At 43.2% G+C, this 20,746-nt stretch overlaps 1 protein-coding gene across 2 annotated transcripts in view; it reads right to left on the bottom strand.

Moving 5' to 3' along the window:
• The window catches only part of ATP6V0A2 (ATPase H+ transporting V0 subunit a2), a 49,188-nt gene that overhangs the window by 22,826 nt on the left and 5,616 nt on the right, over nucleotides 1–20,746 (bottom strand). For both annotated transcript variants that reach the window (XM_044275684.1, XM_044275683.1), the window contains exons 3-7: nucleotides 10,095–10,192; nucleotides 9,416–9,553; nucleotides 8,013–8,113; nucleotides 5,601–5,727; nucleotides 2,432–2,514 (exon numbers count right to left, since the gene is read on the bottom strand). In XM_044275684.1, the coding sequence (XP_044131619.1) occupies nucleotides 2,432–2,514; nucleotides 5,601–5,727; nucleotides 8,013–8,113; nucleotides 9,416–9,553; nucleotides 10,095–10,192 (547 nt within the window). The remainder of the gene's footprint in view (nucleotides 1–2,431; nucleotides 2,515–5,600; nucleotides 5,728–8,012; nucleotides 8,114–9,415; nucleotides 9,554–10,094; nucleotides 10,193–20,746) is intronic.

The raw sequence follows: 20,746 nt of genomic DNA on the forward strand, positions 1-20,746 counted from the left end.
ATGTGATATTGTTATAGAGCCGGTTGATACGGATGCGGCGATACCCAATATGTATACTTTTTTTTTTATTTATGTAAGTTTTACACAATAATATAATTTTTGGAAAAAAAAAATCATGTTTTAGTGTCTCCATATTCTGAGAGCCATAGTTTTTTAAGTTTTTGGGCGATTATCTTAGGTAGGGTCTCATTTTTTGCGGGATGAGATGACGGTTTGATTGGCACTATTCTGGGGTGCGTGTGACTTTTTGATCGCTTGCTATTACACTTTTTGTGATGTAAGCTGACAAAAATGGTTTATTTAGCACAGTTTTTATTTTTTACGGTGTTCATCTGAGAGGTTAGGTCATGTTATATGTTTATAGAGGCGGTCGATACGGACGCGGCGATACCTAATATGTATACTTTTTTCCCCCCTATTTTTTACAATTTTTTTTTAACTTTATTTGGGGAAAATTACGTTTTTGTTTATTTTTTGTTGAAACTTAATTTTTGGGGGGGGGATGGGACTTTATTTTTTCAACTTTTTTTTACTTTATTTTTTGTCCCACTTTGGGACTTGAACTTTTGGGGGTATATTCCTTTACAATGCATTCCAATACTTCTGTATTGGAATGCATTGACTGTATGAGTAATACTGTGTATTACTCATACAGCTTCCGGGGCCTGTGAGATCCAGGGGGATCTCACAGGCTCTTCACTGGAAGGCAGCGCAGATGCCTCAGGAAGGCATCGCGCTGCCTTCCATTCCATCGGGTTCCCCCACAGCACCATGGGGACCCGATGGCACCGCCGCCGCACTATAGAAAGCCGCAAACCGTACCGGTACGTCATGTGTCCTTAAAGGGTTAAATAGGTAAATTGCTGCAGCAGTGCACATGACCACGGATGGGACAGCACACTTCTAATTCGCCAGTGACCGGAGCCTCGGCACTGGAACAGAGCTCTGCTAAAGAGGTTAGTGGCATTTTACTTTCATTTACACACTTTCACAGCCACAAGGAAAATTAGTTTGGGGGCCAGATAACCCCTTTATTGGGGGCCAATACCACATTTATATAGTTTTACTTGTATTCTTGTACTTTAATACTGTAGTTTTTATTGATACCATTTTGGAGTGTGTATGACTTTTTGATCACTTTTTATTCATTTTTTGTGAATGGTGAAGCATTTTTTTTTTCATTACAGCATTCAGCACATGAAATAAATACATTTATATTTTAACAGCACTGGTGTTTTCAGAAGTGGCAAAGCTAATGATTTTTAATATTTTTTATATTTTTATATAATATAGGAAAAAAGGGGCGAAATATTTTATTTTATTTCAAACTTTGGTTATGACTTCTCCCTGCTCACACCAGGTCTAAAAAGGAGGAGTGGCGGCAGTGGTCAATGGGACAGGCCAGCAGACCTGTCTCATTTACCATTCTCTACGCCTGTTTCGGATGCTGTCTTACATTTAGAAGCAACGCTGGATATGCCGAAGGTATGAAGAGGCCGGCGCCTCTTCATAACTTCGGCGATCCACCACCAGCGACGGGGCTTTAAGACCAGCGTCTAAAACGCCGGTCTTAATAAATGTGCCCCTAAAGGAAACCTGTCACCTGGATTTTGTGTATAGAGCTGAGGACTTGGGTTGCTAGATCGCCACTAGCACATCCGCAATATCCAGTCCCCATAGCTCTGTGTGCTTTTATTGTGTAACAAAAAAAAGATTTTAGAGATCTGTAAATTCACATTAGATGAGTCCTGTCTCCTCTATGCTTGAGAGAGGAGTCCAGCGTTCTCTGACTCTGAGCCCAGCCACGCCCACTGTAAAGGCGCCCAGCACCACCTTGCATCCTCCGAATCTCCTCCTTGCTCCCGGACGTCGCAAAGCTAGAGCGCCGTAATCTCGCGATGCGTGAGCTAGCGCATGCGCAGTTCGTTCCCTGAGGCTGATGCCAGCACAGGGAAGGAACACTATGCCGACGCTGCACATGCGCTAGCTCTTGCGCAACGCGAGATTGCGGTGCTCTAGTTTTGTGACGTCGGGGAGCAAGGAGGAGATTCAAAGTATGTAGGGGGGGTGCTGGGCTCCTTCACCGTGGGCGTGGATGGGCTCCGGAAACGTTAGTAACAGCTCCTTGGGCTTCTTACTTGCCTCATTTACATATATATATATATATATATATATATATATATATATATATATATATATATATATATATATATAAAATAGTTTTGTTTTTTTACACAATAAAAGCACACAGAGCTATGGGGACTGGGTATTGCGGATGTGCTAGCGGCCATCTAGAAACCCATGTCCTCAGCTCTATACACAAAATCCAGGTGACAGGTTCCCTTTCATGTTCATGTATACAGGGAAAGCTTTCAATCATTTGATAGACCATAAAAGTCTGCTGTGTGCAAACCCCTTCAATTTTACTCACCAGTCGCAGATCTTCTTGACTTTTTGTCCTATTTGGTCTCCCCAATAAGAAACTAAAAACACAAACCACTTAGTTGGCTCTTCCTATAAATTGAAGACAGACAGCTAATGAGTTACACCAAATAAAGAGCATGTTAAGCACATACAAAAAGTGTTCAGAGATTTGATGAACTTTACAAAAAGCTCAAAAAACATTGGGGAGATATATTAAAATTGGTGCAAAGGAAAACAGATTTAGTTGCCCCTAGCAACCAATCAGATTGATCCTTTTGTTTTCCAAAAGAGCGCCGAAAAATGAAAGGTGTAGTCTGATTGGTTGCTATGGGCAACTAAACCAGTTTCCTTTAGCACCAGTTTTGATAAATCTCCCCCATTGTTCAATCATGCATAGAATTGTACACCCTTGTCCCCCTTTATGAAGTCTATAGCCACATAAAGCAATGCGGTCACTGAAGACACACGTTCTAAGTGTCCCTCTGCTGGGATCCCCATCAATAAGCTGTAATCTGTGGGTAAAAAAGGCTGTAAATGTTTTTTTTTTTAAATCAGATCATTTTTCTTAGTTTGAACATACCGTACACAAGTACAAAACATACACAGCAATAAACCCCTCAAAAACCCCTCCCTCCCCGTGCAGTGTCCTCCGTTCCCTCAGTAAGTTCTATACTTGATCCCTATCAACAGTTAACCTCTCCATCCTGCTAAAATCATCTATGGGCAGTCCTACTTCTCTGATCTAGGCTGAATACCAACCATTATCTCGTCAAGTCCTCGGAGGCTAAACCAGATCTTACTATCCAATTCTCCCATTGTTTTTTATGTGCTCCTCTTTTCAGGTAGATTCCCCTTTCCAACCGAACCAGATGATTTACAGCCCCTAGCAATGGGCTGTAAATGTTTAAATTTCCTGCAACAGCACCAGAGGGAAAACTTAGTATTACACAGTCCCCATTCAAACCAGTGGGTTGTCTGCGTACTGCAGGACAGACCAGAGAGATGCTCTTTGTAACTGCTCCGGCCAAGTGATATGGACTCCTTACCAGGGGTCATACTGCTATTAGCTCCGAATTCCCTAACCGGTTATATAAAAATGCTGTTTCTAAATCAGACAATCCCTTTAAAGGGTTTCTACCACCAGATTTTGACCTATTTAGCGGTCTGACACTAGCGATCTGTTAGTGTCTGCTGTACCTAACCGTGTTCTTGTATTACTTTTGTCTGCTGCGGTTAACCTTAAAAACATACTTTTATTGATATGCAAATTAGCCTCTAGGTGCTATGTGGGCGTCTTTTCAGCACCTAGAGGCTCCGTCTACTCACCATGTCTGCCGCCCCTCTCGTCTAGATTGACAGCCTACTTCACTCCATCTCGGCTGAATTCTCACGCCTGCGCCGTGCGCTTCTGTATTTGGCGCAGGCGCAGTGACTGTCTGACCTCTCCCTGCGCCGCCATCTTCAGCTCATTTGCATAGCAATAATAGTACGTTTTTAAGGTTAACCACAGCAGACAAAGGTAATACAAGAACACGGTTAGGTACAGCAGACACTAGCAGATCGCTAGTGTCAGTCAGCTAAATAGGTAAAAATCTGGTGGTAGAAACCCTTTAACAAAGATGCACGTCTCCGTTAAACTTAATTTCACTCTATCTTTTTTATGGAGCATGAAACAACTGATGCATGTGTAGTGCAGCTTCTGTAGACAGCAAAACGCAGTATGCGCCGCTATTTTATACCCAGCATCACAACTGATGCACCGAATGAATATGAGGAATCCTATAAAAAAAAAAGTATGGGATCAGTTCTAGCTTCAATTTCCTTCTGGAATTTTCTGTACCATGCCAGAGGGAAACTGATGTATAGTATGTCAAGCGGGCCTTAGCAAGTTCTTGAAGCCAGGTCCATCAAAAATGTAACGTGACAATCAATTCAACTAAGGCTATTTTCACACTGGCGTTTTGGTTTCCGTTTGCGAGATCCATTCTGGGCTTTCAGAAGCGGTCCAAAACAGATAAGTTTGCCCTAATGCATTCTGAATGGAAAAGGATCCGCTCAGAATGCATCAGTTTGGCTCAGTTTAGCTCCGTTCCGCCTCCATTCTGCTTGCAGCGTTTTGGTGTCCGTCTGACGAAACTGAGCCAAACGGATCAGTTTTCACCGACATAATAGAAAATGTATCCGTCCTCCATTCACTTTCAATGGTGTTCAAGACGGATCCGTTTTGGCTATGTTAGGCTACTTTCACACTTGCGGCAGTGTGATCCGGCGGGCAGTTCCGTCGTCGGAACTGGCTGCCGGATCCGCCGATCTGCCGCTGACTGAAAGCATTTGTGAGACGGATCCGGATGCGGATCCGTCTCACAAATGCATTGCAAGGACGGATCCGTCTCTCCGCTTGTCATGCGGACCGACGGATCCGTCTTGTACATTTTTTCTCATTTTTACCGATCTGCACATGCGCATACCGGAACGACGGATCCGGCATTCCGGTATTCTGAATGCCAGATCCGGCGCTAATACATTCGTATGGGAAAAAATGCCGGCGTTCAGGCAAGTCTTCAGTTTTTTTCGCCGGAGAGAAAACCGTAGCATGCTGCGGTTTTCTCTTTTGCCTGATCAGTCAAAACGACTGAACTGAAGACATCCTGATGCAAACTGAACGGATTACTCTCCATTCAGAATGCATGGGGATAAAACTGATCAGTTCTTTTCCGGCATAGAGCCCCTGTGATGGAACTCTATGCCGGAAAAGAAAAACGCAAGTGTGAAAGTACCCTAAAAGATCATACAAACTGATCCGTTCTGAACAGATGCAGATGTAATATCTGAACGGATGCGTTTGTGCAGATCCATGACCGATCCACACCAAACGAGAGTGTGAAAGTAGCCTAAGCGCTAAAGCTGGCCATACACATTAGTCTCATTATTTGAATCTGCCAGAGTGGAGGATTCAGCCGACACACTGTGTGGGAAGCTCCCGACTCTACTCCAACAGATGATGTCAGAGAAGACAAGGACCTGATCCTTTTGTTCTCATGGGACATAAGCTGCCAAACCAAACATGTATGGGGAAGACAGGGGAGATAGCTGTCGGACGAACATTCGGCTGACAGCTACTGAATGCGTATGGCTGCCTCACGTCTTCAATATAGTTTATGTCAACACCAACTCACCGTATCAGAATCTTTAAGAAACTCATCTAGCTCCCGGTACGTCAGGATGGTGTAGCCTTTACAAGCTCTCCAGAGCATTTTCTCAAATGATTCTAATTTTGCGTAGTGAACCAAACCAGAAATAAAGCTGCAGACAGAAAACAGATCCATTAATTGCTTTTGGAGCAAATGAAGTTAGTGCAGATATCATCCCGAGGTCCTCATTCACACGTCAATATTATGGTCCATATTTTGCATCAGTATTTGTAGGATAAAACTAAAAATGGAATAAACAGAGAGAAAGCATAATGGAAATATTTGTACCACTTCTAATTTTTGAACCCACTCCTGGTTTTGGCTTGAAAATTATGATGCAAAGACTGATCAGAATCATCATATTTGAATGACACCTAAGGCCCAATTCACACGTCAGTGTTTTCCATCAAGAGCGCCCCTCTGGTCTTTGTGGGATATTGTGCAGCCTTCTGTTAGGGTATACATCAGGAGATCCTTAAAACCTAAACTTCCAACATAGTCTCTAATGCCTTATTCACACAGTCAGTGATTGGGAGCCTCCACAGAGATCAGGTATAAGAGAAAGATCTGCACCTGTTCTGTGTTTAGAGCCGCACCTGGTTTTGGCACAAAATCACTGATAAAAATCACTGACCAAACACTGACGTGTGAATGAGGCTTAAATGTGACGTGAGCTGTGGCGATTTTGTTGCAAGAATCAATTGAACCTTTACACCCTAACAACAACAAAAATAATAGTACTAGTGAAAAAGTGAAATAACTTTTTTTTTTATGAATTAAAGGGGACATGTCATATTTGTATTCCCCATGAACTGACCTGTTGTATTTGCACTTGGCAGATGAAGACATCTGTGTTGGTCCCATGTTCATATGTGCCCGCATTGCTGAGAAATATGATGTTTTAATGTATGCAAATGAGCCTCTAAGAGCAACGGGGGTGCTGCTATTGCAGAGAGAGCTGAGCTCATTGCTCCTAGAGGCTCATTTGCATATATTAAAACCTCCTTTTTCTCAGCAAGGCGGGCACATATGAACATGGGACCAACACAGATACCTTCCGCTGCCAAGTGCACATGTAACAGGTCAGCCAGTGTCATAGGTACAAATCTGCTGACAGATGCCCTTTAAAGAGAATCTGTCACGTTGACAATGCAGTCCAATCTGCAGGCAGCATGTTATATACTTTTGTAGGAAAAGAGTCAGTATAACTTGCAATGTATTCATTTGAACCGCTGTTCATTCTGAGCTTAAAAGTCACCGGGCCGCAATACACAGGCGTCGTTCCGTGGGCACTCCGCATCATGGATGCGGACCCATTCACTTGAATGGGTCCGCAAATCCAGAGATGCGGAACGGAACCCTACGGAAGCACTACAGGGGGTTTCGTCCCGTACTTCCGTTCCGCAAAAAGATAGAACATGTCCTATCTTTTTGCGCAACGGCCAGATCGCGGAGCCATTCAGGTGAATGGGTCCGCAATCCACTGCGGCTGCCCCACGGACTGTGCTCGTGCATTGCGGCCCGAATTTTGCGAGCTGCAGCACGACCACAGACCGCACACGCCAGTGTGAAAGAGGCCTAAGACTGAGCATACCGCTATAGCTGTCAGTAACTGGACCGTCAACATGATCACCAAGGTTCTTCTACTGCTCAAGTTTTATAGGTGTTCCTATAAAACAATACCTCAATCTGCTCAGCTCCTACTGCTCTACAGCATGCTGGCTTGCATTGTCAGTGTGACAGGCTCCCTTTAAAAATCTGGCTCCATTCCATTGCTAATGATTAACTGTCCCTCATTTCCCTGCAGTGCCCCAATCATTGTCTACCTCAAGCTCTTCCTGGGCCATCATCATTTCTCTTCTTTGCCAGACACTTCTAAGACCCAAAAGACCACCCACGTTCTGTGTCCATTCTACCAGGTAGCAGGGATTGGACAAAACGGCTTCAGAGTCCAGAAGAAACAGCACAGGCGTATAGCTTCAGAGCTACACACCAGAGCTTATTCTGCCCTCCCTAAATGTATAGGCCATGCCCATCAAACTGCGGACAACAGTGATGTGCCATTGACTTCGCTGGCCATAAGAGAGGACCAGGAGCCTAGTACCATACATCACAGGAAGTCTTGGTGATAAAAGGTTAAAAGTCACTTTACACTGCCAAATTACCTCTTGGCCATATCTGGTAACCTGAATCCCTCTGTCTCAGTGTTAGGAAAAGCCATCTCACCTTACTTATCTGCATGGCAAGCATGATGGAAGAAGCAGAAAAGACTCAGGAGACTTTCATTAATGTGGTGGGACTGGCCTACAAAAACGTAATTGACAGAATGGGGCGCTCTGGATTTATGTATTAAAACAGGCACTGACCCGAGAATATTTAAAATCTCTCCCAACTTACCCCAGTTTGGCTCCAAGTCTTTGCATACAAGTATAGTCCATTAAGGATTCCTTCTCTATCGTAGGAAATTCTTCATAACGGGCATGAGAAGACGTTTCATGCTTAAAAGGCAGAGTTTTATTATAAATGTGATAAATAATGAACACTGTGCATTTTATACAAGACCATTAAATACAAAAATATTACAGGCAAGAAATCATAGCTAAACGTGGAGATAAGAATCATGTATCCAATGAAGTAGTAATGACATCCTCAGGATGGGCCATCAATATCTCAGCATCTCATAGGTGGGGGTCCAACACCCCGACCGATCAGCTGTTCAGCATTAGCTCCAGTGACAGCGCTCCATCTCCTGTGCAGTGGACAGAGCTGGTTACGGACGACAGGCCATCAATATAAAAGTTCTGGACAACAACTTTGAGGCTGCATTCAGACGTCCGTATGAATGGTCCTGATCCGTTCCGCAATTATGCGGAACCGGTGCGGACCCATTCATTTTCAATGTGGCAGGAAAAGATGCAGACAGCACACAGTGTGCTGTCCGCATCTGCACTTCCGTTCCACGGCCCCGAACTTCCAGTCCACAGCTTCGCAAAAAAAATAAAAAAACAAAAAAAAAACATGTCCTATTCATGTCCGCAATAGCATTTTCTATTATAGTGCCGGCCATGTGCACATGGCTGGAGCGAGTGTTTTGTAGATCCGCAAAACACTTACAGACGTGTGAATGGACCCTAAAGTTAATCTGTCACCAGGTTTTTTAGGGTCCATTCACACGTCCGTAGTGTATTGCGGGTAAATAAAGAAGATAACTGGAAATTGGATGCCGGTTCTACCATTTTTATTTAAGCAGATCTGCGTCGAGCAAGAAAATGAAAAGGATAAAAAGGATGTGTCCCTGGGGTATACAGCTACAATAAAGAGGGACTTGGCCTCCTACGGTGCTGTATTCCCAATATCAAAGTATGACAAAACAAAGGTATTCCAATAAAATCAAGAGGCACAAGGGCAACTGTGCTCTGTATGGTCATATGTTACTGGCCTATTTGATGCTCTGATGCCTTGCTGTATATGTATGTGACCCCATCGGACTGTGATCTCAATAACGCTCTGTATATTTTGAACACCGTATGTTTTTGATCTGGAAGAGATCCAATAAAAACAAGGACAAGAGAAGGAAGGAAATACACAATGAGAAGAGGAAAAGTCAATGGTCAAGAACCTTAAATATAAGAAATATTCAAAGTAGCAGGACAGAAAACAAAGGTCCGCCATGGGAGAATTTCCATCCCAAGAGCAATATCCATATGAAACCAGAAAATGTGGTAAGGCAGTCAGGGACAGGTAGCAGAGTTTACCCTACAAACAGTCTACCAACATTCTGAGGGGTAGTCACTAATTACCTCCGATGATCGCTGCACAAAGCTCTTCGTCACCCTCAGCATGTGCGCATACTCAGTCAGCTCCAGCAGGTTCTTCTGCAGCTTCTCCTTGTTCTTATTCACTTCCTTCAGCTCAGATTCAAGCTTCTGTAACTGTTCCTACAAAACGTAGGACGTACCCAACAGAGAAAACCCTTGTTAATTAAACAATGTGTGTACTATGTCTGCCAGATCAATACAGTAAAAACTTAGAAAATATTTTTTTTTACAGCGAATGGGAAGGGGCTGTTACAACCCATCATATACATATAAAATGAGAAAGTAGGGGGTCATTTATTAAGACCGGCGTCTTAGATGCTGATCTTAATAACCCCTGCGCTGATGGTGGATCCGGCGAAGTTATGTAGAGGCACTGGCTTCTACATAACTTCGGCACACTCAACCGCCGGTCTAAATCTATGCCTGCTTCCTTGCTACCATAGATTTAGAACATTTTGTATGCCTAAAGCAGGCTTAGAAAATGATAAATGAGATAGGCCTGGAGGCCCGCTCCCTTCCCCACCACGCCACCTTTTTTAGACCTGGTTATGAGCGGGGAAAAGTTGCAGATTGCGGCGAAAATAACCTGGTGAATATCAGTTTGTAAATAACCCCTAGGTGACTACAGTCTGTAAAAGAAGAGACATTAAGCTAGATTTACCTGTATTTCCAATACATGTTTGGGGAGGGGGGCCGCTGGCCGCACACTTGCTTCTGGAACAGCAATGTCAGCCTTTTTGATCTCCTGGACCAGATACCCTGGCAATCAAATAAAATACACATATGAACACTAGCTTCTGAACAGAGACTGTTGTCAGGAAGTTCTTCAGAGAGAATTACCAATGTTATCTATTACGTTTTGCATTGGAGTTGGAATCACAGCAATTTTACACAGAAAAAATGATGTGCAGGAAAATTACCCTTAAAGAGGTTTTCTGGTTAATAGTGATGACCTATTCTCAGCATTGGTCATCAATATCAGATCCTTTCGGGGTCCGACACCCAGCACCCTCAATCGGCCGTTTTTGTCCGCCAATGGTGCCATAAACAACACAGTGGATGTGGCTGGAAGCAGACAGCTCCATACACTATGTAGTGGCCGTGCAGGTGTACTGCAGCTCAGCTCCGATTCAAATGAAATGCACTAAGCCGACATGGTCACTACACAGTGGTCAAAGCTGTCCTGCATTGGCTACTGACCAAAAAACTCCCCCCCAATCGGTTCCCCACCAATCGGATATTGATGACCTATCCTAACGGTCTGTATTTCTTTTTCACCAGAAGCCAGAAATGTTATCTTGATAAGATTACAATTTTTATTTAATCTACCAGCGGCTGCTTACATTGTATATTTCTATCATCAATGTCAGCTTACCTTCCACAGCTGTGGAGACCTGTGTACTGAGCTTCTTGGGTATGAAAGCTTGCAAACGGAAATACTCCAGCACAAAGACCATCTCCAGTTTCCCCCACTCAGCCCCTCTGACATGAGCATCGGCGCATTTCATGCTCCAATTCTCTCCCTTGCTATGCACTGGATCGCACAGGGCAAGGGCTTTTTCTGGAGATCCAGTGACGTACCTGTAAAATGGCTAGGACAGTGCCAAAGCTCACCCATCAGTGCCGGTGACATCACCGGAAACAGTGCTAGGCGGAAGCCTCTGCCTAGCAGTGTAAAAAATATAAACAAAAAAGTATGAAATGATCCCATGCTCATGTCAGAGGGGCTGAGTGGGGAAAGAAGGGGGGGGCTGAACCCGGACAACCCCTTTAAGAGAACTTACTGTTAATTGTTTGATAACTGCTTTGCATCTTTTTCAGGAGGGCCCTGCTGGGAATCCCCTTTCTCTGAGCCACTAACAGCAGCTAGAGAAAATTTAGGAGGTAACTTCTCCTATATACACACACCAGTATTTAGTACTTGCCTTTGGAGCCCCAAGTAGTCCAATAAACAGGGAAAGTGCAGCTCTCCAAACTAATTTCTTGCCATTTAAAAGTGAAACATTAGTCACCAAACATGGACTGTTTCAGCACACCCATGGGCTGGTGAATAAAGTTCCACTTTTTACAGCAAGAAATGGATTTAATGGATTTGACAACAGCAGCACTCCCACTGGCCTACCTGAAGACCATTCAGAAGCCGACTCCGCTAAATTAATTTGGCACACTCCAGATTAAAGGGCTTGTACAGGAATACCAAAGTTTTAACTGATGCCCGCAGCCTGTCTCAGCTACTGAAATAAAAAAATAAAAAAAAATCATACTTACCTGATGCTCTGCTCCTGGGCGCAAGGCCCCACACGTCATTCTTCTGGTTTGTGGCTTGTTTACTTCTTCTACGGCATGGTAACCTGCTCCAGTGCCCGTTTCAGCATTGACGGGTCTCTTGTGGACATGTCACTGCTGACATCAGTCAACAGCTGCAAAGGAGCAGGTGACCATGGCCATGATGGAGAGGAAGTAAGCAAGCTGTGGACTGGAAGATGGACTGGAGGAAGCAGGCACTCCGGAACAGAGTGGTCGGGGAGCAGGTATTTTACATATACACACATATATATATTTTACACTGAACAAAAATATAAATGCAACACTTTTGGTTTTGCTCCAATTTTGCATGAGCTGAACTCAAAGATCTGAAACATTATCTACATACACAAAAGACCCATTACTCAAATTTTATTCACTGATCTGTCTAAATCTGTGTTAGTGAGCACTTCTCCGTTCCCGAGATAATCCATCCCACCTCACAGGTGTGGCATACAGATCCTTGCATTATGGGGCCATGCATTATCATGCTGCAACATGAGGTGATGGTCGTGGATGAATGGCACAATGGGCCTCAGGATCTCGTCACGGTATCTCTGTGCATTAAAAATGCCATCAATAAAATGCACCTGTGTTCGTTGTCCATAACACAATGTTGACGTCAGCAAACCGCTCACCTACACGACACCACACACGCTGTCTGCCATCTGCCCTGAACAGTCAAAACCGGTACTCATCCGTGAACAGAACGCCTCTCCAACATGCCAGACACCATCGAATGTGAGCATTTGCCCACTCAAGTTGGTTACGACGACGAACTGCAGTCAGGCCCAGACCCCGATGAGGACGACGAGCATGCAGATGAGCTTCCCTGAGACGGTTTCTGACAGTTTGTGCAGAAATTCTTTGCTTATGCAAACCGATTGTTGCTGCAGCTGTCCAGGTGACAGGTCTCAGATGATCATGGAGATGAACATGCTGGATGTGGAGGTCGTGGGCTGGTGTGGTTACACGTGGCCTGCGGATGTGAAGCCGGTTGTATGTACTGCCAAATTCTCTGAAACGCCTTTGGTAGAGAAATGAACATTCATTGCACGGGCAACAGCTATGGTAAGACATTCCTGCAGTCAGCATGCCAACTGCACGCTCCCTCAAACATTGCAACATCTGTGGCATTGTGCTGTGTGATCAAACTGCACATTTCAGAGTGGCTTTTCATTGTGGGCAGTCTAAGGCACACCTGTGCAATATTCCTGCTGTCTAATCAGCACCTTGATATGCCACACCTGTGAGGTGGGATGGATTATCCCGGCAAAAGGAGAAGTGCTCACTAACATAGATTTAGACAGATTTGTGAACAATATTTGAGAGTAGTGGGTCTTTTGTGTATGTAGAAAATGTTTCAGATCTTTAAGTTCAGCTCATGCTAAATGGGAGCAAATCCGAAAGTGTTGTGTTTGATATATATATATATATATATATATATATATATATATATATATATACACATACACACACACACACACACACACACACACACACCTTCTCATTCAAAGAGTTTTCTTTATTTTCATGACTATGAAAATTGTAGATTCACACTGAAGGCATCAAAACTATGAATTAACACATGTGGAATTATATACATAAAAAAGTGTGAAACAACTGAAAATATGTCATATTCTAGGTTCTTCAAAGTAGCCACCTTTTGCTTTGATTACTGCTTTGCACACTCTTGGCATTCTCTTGATGAGCATCAAGAGGTAGTCACCTGAAATGGTCTTCCAACAGTCTTGAAGGAGTTCCCAGAGATGCTTAGCACTTGTTGGCCCTTTTGCCTTCACTCTGCGGTCCAGCTCACCCCAAACCATCTCGATTGGGTTCAGGTCCGGTGACTGTGGAGGCCAGGTCATCTGGCGCAGCACCCCATCACTCTCCTTGATGGTCAAATAGGCCTTACACAGCCTGGAGGTGTGTTTGGGGTCATTGTCCTGTTGAAAAAAAAATGATGGTCCAACTAAACGCAAACCAGATGGAATAGCATGCCGCTGCAAGATGCTGTGGTAGCCATGCTGGTTCAGTATGCCTTCAATTTTGAATAAATCCCCAACAGTATCACCAGCAAAGCACCCCCACACCATCACACCTCCTCCTCCATGCTTCATGGTGGGAACCAGGCATGTAGAGTCCATCCGTTCACCTTTTCTGCGTTGCACAAAGACATGGTGGTTGGAACCAAAGATCTCAAATTTGGACTCATCAGACCAAAGCACAGATTTCCACTGGTCTAATGTCCATTCCTTGTGTTCTTTAGCCCAAACAAGTCTCTTCTGCTTGTTGCCTGTCCTTAGCAGTGGTTTCCTAGCAGATATTCTACCATGAAGGCTTGATTCACACAGTCTCCTCTTAACAGTTGTTCTAGAGATGTGTCTGCTGCTAGAACTCTGTGTGGCATTGACCTGGTCTCTAATCTGAGCTGCTGTTAACCTGAGATTTCTGAGGCTGGTGACTTGGATGAACTTATCCTCCGCAGCAGAGGTGACTGTTGGTCTTCCTTTCCTGCATGTGAGCCAGTTTCTTTGTAGCGCTTGATGGTTTTTGTGACTGCACTTCGGGACACTTTCAAAGTTTTCCCAATTTTTCGGAGTGACTGACCTTCATTTCTTAAAGTTATGCTGGCCACTCGTTTTTCTTTACTTAGCTGCTTTTTTCTTGCCATAATACCAATTCTAACAGTCTATTCAGTAGGACTATCAGCTGTGTATCTACCTGACTTCTCCACAACACAACTGATGGTCCCAACCCCATTTATAAGGCAAGAAATCCCACTTATTAAACCTGTGAACACCTGTGAAGTGAAAACCAAAGCAAAAGGTGGCTACTTTGAAGAACCTAGAATATGACATATTTTCAGTTGTTTCACACTTTTTTGTTATGTATATAATTCCACATGTGTTAATTCATAGTTTTGATGCCTTCAGTGTGAATCTACAATTTTTATAGTCATGAAAGGTGTGTCCAAACTTTTGGTCTGTACTATATATATATATATATATATATATATATATATATATATATATATATATATATATATATATATATATATATATATATATATATACATACATATACACACACACATACACCGTATTTTTCGCTTTATAAGACGCACCTAGGTTTTTGAGGAGGAAAATAAGAAAGAAAAAAATTTCAACCAAAAGGTGTGCTTTTGGTGGGGTTTGAACTATTTGGTGGTCTGTGGGTGACACTCTGCTATGAGGGATCTGTGGGTGACACTCTGCTATGAGGGATCTGTGGGTGACACTCTGCTATGAGGGATCTGTGGGTGACACTCTGCTATGAGGGATCTGTGGGTGACACTCTGCTATGAGGGATCTGTGGGTGACACTCTGCTATGAGGGATCTGTGGGTGACACTCTGCTATGAGGGATCTGTGGGTGACACTCTGCTATGAGGGATCTGTGGGTGACACTTATGTGATTATAATACCCATCATCCTAAAGAATACACTGATGTACTGTACATTGGTGTATTCTCAAGGATGAGGGCGTTATAGTCAGATTAAATATAAATTCTATCCAGGGACTATTCCGTAATTGGCATGTGTTTATAAGAATCCACCCATATACTGCAGTACATGGGTGGATTCCTATGGATGAGGGGGGTTATAGTCATATTTAATATAAACACATGCCAATTACAGAACAGTGTTTATATTAAATACTATAACCCCCCTTATCCATAGGAATCCACTCATACACTGCAGTACATGGGGGATGTATGAGCAGAGAGCAGCAGGGCTGGTAGGCACAATAACAGAGGCGCTGGAGCGCACAGTTTGATAGGCATCCAGCACATAGACGGGAAGACCGGGACCCTGGAGCTCAGGTCAGTGCCGGGGTCCCCTGGCAGCAGCTGGAGGGGACAGGGGGGAGAAGATTATACTTACTGGAGCTGCAGGTTCTGGTCCCGGGTGCGCACCAGAAGTGCGGGCTGTTGGCCGAAGGAGGGGACCGGGGGAAAATTTTCACTTACAGGAGCTGAGGACTCCGGTGCCGGGTGTGCACCGGACGTACAGGCTGGCGGCTGGAAGAGGGGACAGGGGGAAAACAGTTTCACTTACTCGAGCTGCGGGCCCCAGTCCCTGGCGGCAGCGGAGCATAATAAGTGAAGCCGCCAGCCTGCCCATCCCTGGTGCGATCTTGTTAAGGAAGCGCGGGCTGGAGGCAGAAGCCTTCAGTGAAGCCGCCAGCCTACCCAACAGTTTAATGGCCACCTAATTTGCATCGCATTCGTTTTATAAGACGCAGTGACTTTTTTCCTCCACTTTGGAGGGGGGGGGGGAAAGTGTGTCTTATAAAACGAAAAATACGGTCTCTCTCTCTCTCTCTCTCTCTATCACGGAGGCAAGCTGAAGGCTTTGGTATTCCCAGACAACACCTTTATAACAACTACAGTGCTCCCTCAGGGTGGCCTCAAGATACAACATTTTCAAGATACAATGGTCTTTTCTGACCCATCGTAAGTTGAAACCAGACTTAACATACAAGGCCTCCAACTGAGATCCAACCAATCAAGGTCACTTCTCTGATAAAATAGCTGTGTTAGTTGCTAGTTAGCAGCTATTCCTGGATTTGTTCTGTCTTTGTTTTTCATAAATCTCCATTTTCTTTTATCTTGGAGGACATTTTGGGGGTTTGGAACGGATTACTCAATTTACAATGGTCGTCCTGGAATATTTTAACATGAGGGAGCACTGTATATGAAATGCCAGTCTTATTTAATACTTTTTTTTATTAAATCTTACCTCTTTATTTTTATAATTTTATTGTATTATCTTTATATTTTCTACAGCTTTATTTTCCCAGACATACTTTAATATACTCCACTTCACAAAATGTAATATGGCAACACTCACGACTGGCTGCCACCTAGACAGTTTCCCTTCATAATTCATTTACAGATTCATGTGATCCAATAAGATAAGCGGAGAGCATGAACTACTTCTGGAAGTCTTTTTTCTTAACCCTAATACTGGAACAGTCATATAATTGCTTTGATGAGGTTACCATGTGCAGGGGAACTGATTAGATAAATTAAGTCATGAGTTATGTTACGTAGAATATTACAGAACATGTGATTTTTATCAGATGTTTTCATCAAGGATAGAAAAAATTGAATCACTGGGCAAATTTAACAAAACTGGTGTAAAGGGAAACTGGCTTAGTTGCCCTTAGTAATCAATCAGATTGATCTTTTCATAAAAAAAAAAAAAAAAAGCTCTGAATAATTTAAGGTGGAATCCGATTGGTTGATATGGGCAACAAAGCCAGTTTACCTTTGCACCACTTTTGATAAATCTCCCCGTAAATCCCTACTATGCTCTTAGATCTTTCTAATTGCCCAGTCATGCTGTCATGCCCTGCTCAGGTGATGTGCGGAGGTCTGCCAGGTTAGCAGCACGTGTGTAGTTTTTTGTTCGTTTTGGGTTTGGAGTTGAGCTGTATCCGCCTCCCTTCAGGTGCACTGGGTGGGGTCGTTTGTGTGAGTTTAAATTACACCCCTTCCCAGTGTCCTGTGAGGGTTATAGCTCCTATCTTGCTCTGAGGAAAGGTGGAGTTGCTGTTTCTGCTCAGCTACAAGATAAGTTGGTTTTTGTTTTCCCTTTTGTGTGTTCTGTCTAGGCTGTTAGAGAGACACCTGCCTCCTCCAGGTCTTGAGGAAGCGGGCTGTCTCTTCCCCCCTTTCCACCATCTTAGGGACTTTAGGGAATCTACAGCCTTAGGCAAGGGGGCACGTTTATTCCCACCTTTAGGGTCTGAACATGGGCACAGAAGTCCAGGAAGAGTTGGTAGGGAATTGTCAGGAGGTGACCTTTATTCCCAGCTTCTGGCCTAGACGCTTGTTTTGTGGTTTACTGTGCGTTTTTGTATATTGTATCCTACCCAGAGTAACACATGCTGAGCGTGTGCTGAAAAATCTAATATATATGCAGAAAGTCCAGCCGCCCCCAGTATCTGCTGACATGGTAAATTGAGTGAGGCATGTTGTCTTACAGATCTAATGCAGAGTTTCAAAGCGTATTGCACTCTTTATAATGTAGCAGGGATGAAGTCAGAAAATCTGGATTTTGCTGTGGTTTTGTTCTTGGGAGGTCAGAGCCCCCAATGTTCATAATACGACAGCACACAATAAGGACATACCATGATATTAGTACCAGGCTTCTCTTCACCAGCACAGATGGGCGGTCTATGGCATTGCTGGAGGCTGTTTTGGAGGCCAGTACTATGCTACTATGTATAGTACCCGACTCCAAAACATCATCTGGAAGAGCTATAGACCACCCATCTGTGCTGGTGACATCACTGGGCTCACTGCTAGGCAGAAGTATCCGCCTAGCATAGTAAGCAGAAGCCCGGTATGCAGGATGGCACTCTGGTCTTTTCTAACTACATCGGCCGTGAACAAGGTCTGAGATGGACCGAAGCGTTGGTCGCAATTAATATATGTGCACCCCAAAGATGGAATAAATTATTTCTTCATTTCAAAAAATCTTGAGGAAAGAATGTTGACGTTAAAAGGGGTTGTCCTAGTTATAAAAGTGATCAAAAAGTCATACACACTTCATAATGGTATTAATAACTACAGATCACCCCTCAAAAAATGAGCCCTGACACAGCTCCGCAGGTGTAAATATCAAAAAAAGTTATGGGGTCAAAATATGGCAATGCAGAGCAAAAACAAAACTTTTCTGCCGGTTTTTGGTGACTTTATCTCCCCACAAAAATTAATAAAATGCGATCCAAAAACATACATACTCCAAAATGATATGAGTAAGAGCTACAGATCACACTGCAAAAAATGAACCCTCACGCCGCTCTCACTCTGTTGTAAATATAAAAAATCGTTATGGGGGTTAGAATATGGTAAAGCAAAGAAAAAAAAAAAAATTCTTCCAAGTTTTACATTCTTTGTTAAGTATTAAACCTATATAAATGTGGTATCACTGCAATCGTACTGACTCATAGAAAGAAGGGAATAGGTCAGTTTTACTGCACAGTAAAAACGAAACCCATAAAACTGTGGCGGAATTGCATTTGTGTACTCCACTTCATTGGAATTTGCGAAAAACAAGCCCTCATATGGCTAAGTAAAAATGTTTCGGCTCCAGGAAAGCCAGGAGTAAAAATAAATAAATAAATAAAAGGGAAATGCAAAAATGGTCCTGAAAGGGTTAATACCAAACACAAAACACAAAGGAACAAAAAAATAACTCGGTAACCAAAATCCTAACATAATCCGACTTTCTTTTCAATCTGGACACGTGTCCCTTCCCCTTCCAGAACACTAACACAGCCCAAGTACTCAGAGTCAGCAGCTGCCTCCACATTCACCCCGAGATGCAGGACAGTCCGAATTAAAAAAAGAAGGGGTGAGGCTGAGGTCCACGAATACAACACTTTGTTAAAACTTGCATGTCAGACAGAAAAACAACAAAAAGATCAGTGTTAATTACTTTTTAATCGGGTCATAACATAAGACGTCGGGAGATACAGTGTATATTAAAGTGCAATAGTATGTATACTGCATATAAGGGCTCATTCAGACGGCCGTATGCTGTCGGCAAAAATGCGGATCCGTTTTTTAGCGGACAGTTCAGCATGTCCGCAAAAAAAAAAAAAAAACGGATTGCATTCCGTCTTTTTGCTGATCTACAGACCTCAATAGAAGTGAATGGGACAGCATCTAATCCGCGAAAAAAAAAACAAAAAAAAAAAACGGATCCGCATTTTTGCGGACAGCATACGGCCGTCTGAATGAGCCCTAATGCTGCAATTTTCAGTTTTCCAGCATTTAGACTTTTTCTCTCTGTAACTTCTCACATTTTCAGTACCACAAAATTATGTAAAATTACTTAATCGTGTGTCATACTTCTCTATAATGTCCTATATGTTGCGTGAGTGCGAGAGAGAGCAGAATCTCCAGTTTTATCTTATTTGGCTGTCATCCAAGGAATTATTAATATAATCCTTTATGAGAAAATTTATGTCTGCATTTCGTGGTTACAATTTTTCTCTAAACCCTCTGAACAGACTTGTTGTCCATGATCTTTCTGACCAAAACAACCTACAGTAGCTATGTAACAATGATTAACCCTTTAATGGAAGTCTCTGCACTTTCCAATTATTTGTCTGAGTGAATAAGCAAATGATTGTATTTCAATCTGCAATTCACACAATATTTTAGGGCAGATGACAGGGAGAGAGTTAGGTATTAGATGATTACACGTGCTACACATATTAAAGTCTATGTACTCATTACGCCCATAGACCTGGAGCAAACCTAGGAATATAAAAAGCAGCAGTTCCCTATATGTTCATTTGGAGACCAAGAAGGAATACAGTGTTAAAGAGGACCTGTCACCGCTCCTGAGATGCCTTTTAATAGCTTTATGCATTCCCCATGTAATAATTCTGGAGCATCTGTTCTTATGGCTCTATGTTGTGCCATTCCTTTATTATTTCTGCTAGAAGTTATGAATGAATTGCTAGCAGTCTGCAGTAAGGGTACAGATGGGAGGTAACCAGTTGGGGGGTGTACCTGCACAGTCTGACAATGGCAGCACTGATTGGATAGAGTCAGTCTGTGCAGGGACACTCCCCTCAACTGGTTAACACCCTCTATACCAGGGATGGCCAACCTGAGGCTCTCCAGCTGTTGCAAAACTACAACTCCCATCATGCCCAGACTGCCAACAGCTATCAGCTTACAGCAGGGCATTGTGGGAGTTGTAGTTTTACAATAGCTGGAGAGCCGCAGGTTGGCCAGCCCTGCTCTATACCCTTACTGCAGACTGCTAGCAATTCATTCATAACTTCTAGCAGAAATAATAAAGGAATTGCACAACATAGAGCCATAAGGCTAGATGCTCCAGAATTATTATTACATGCGGAATGCATGAAGCTATTAAACAGGAATGTCAGGAGCGGTGAGATGTCCTCTTTAAATGTTACTTTTATTAAAATATTT

Source organism: Bufo gargarizans, chromosome 1 (assembly GCF_014858855.1).
Source record: "Bufo gargarizans isolate SCDJY-AF-19 chromosome 1, ASM1485885v1, whole genome shotgun sequence".
Taxonomy (NCBI): Eukaryota; Metazoa; Chordata; class Amphibia; order Anura; family Bufonidae; genus Bufo; species Bufo gargarizans.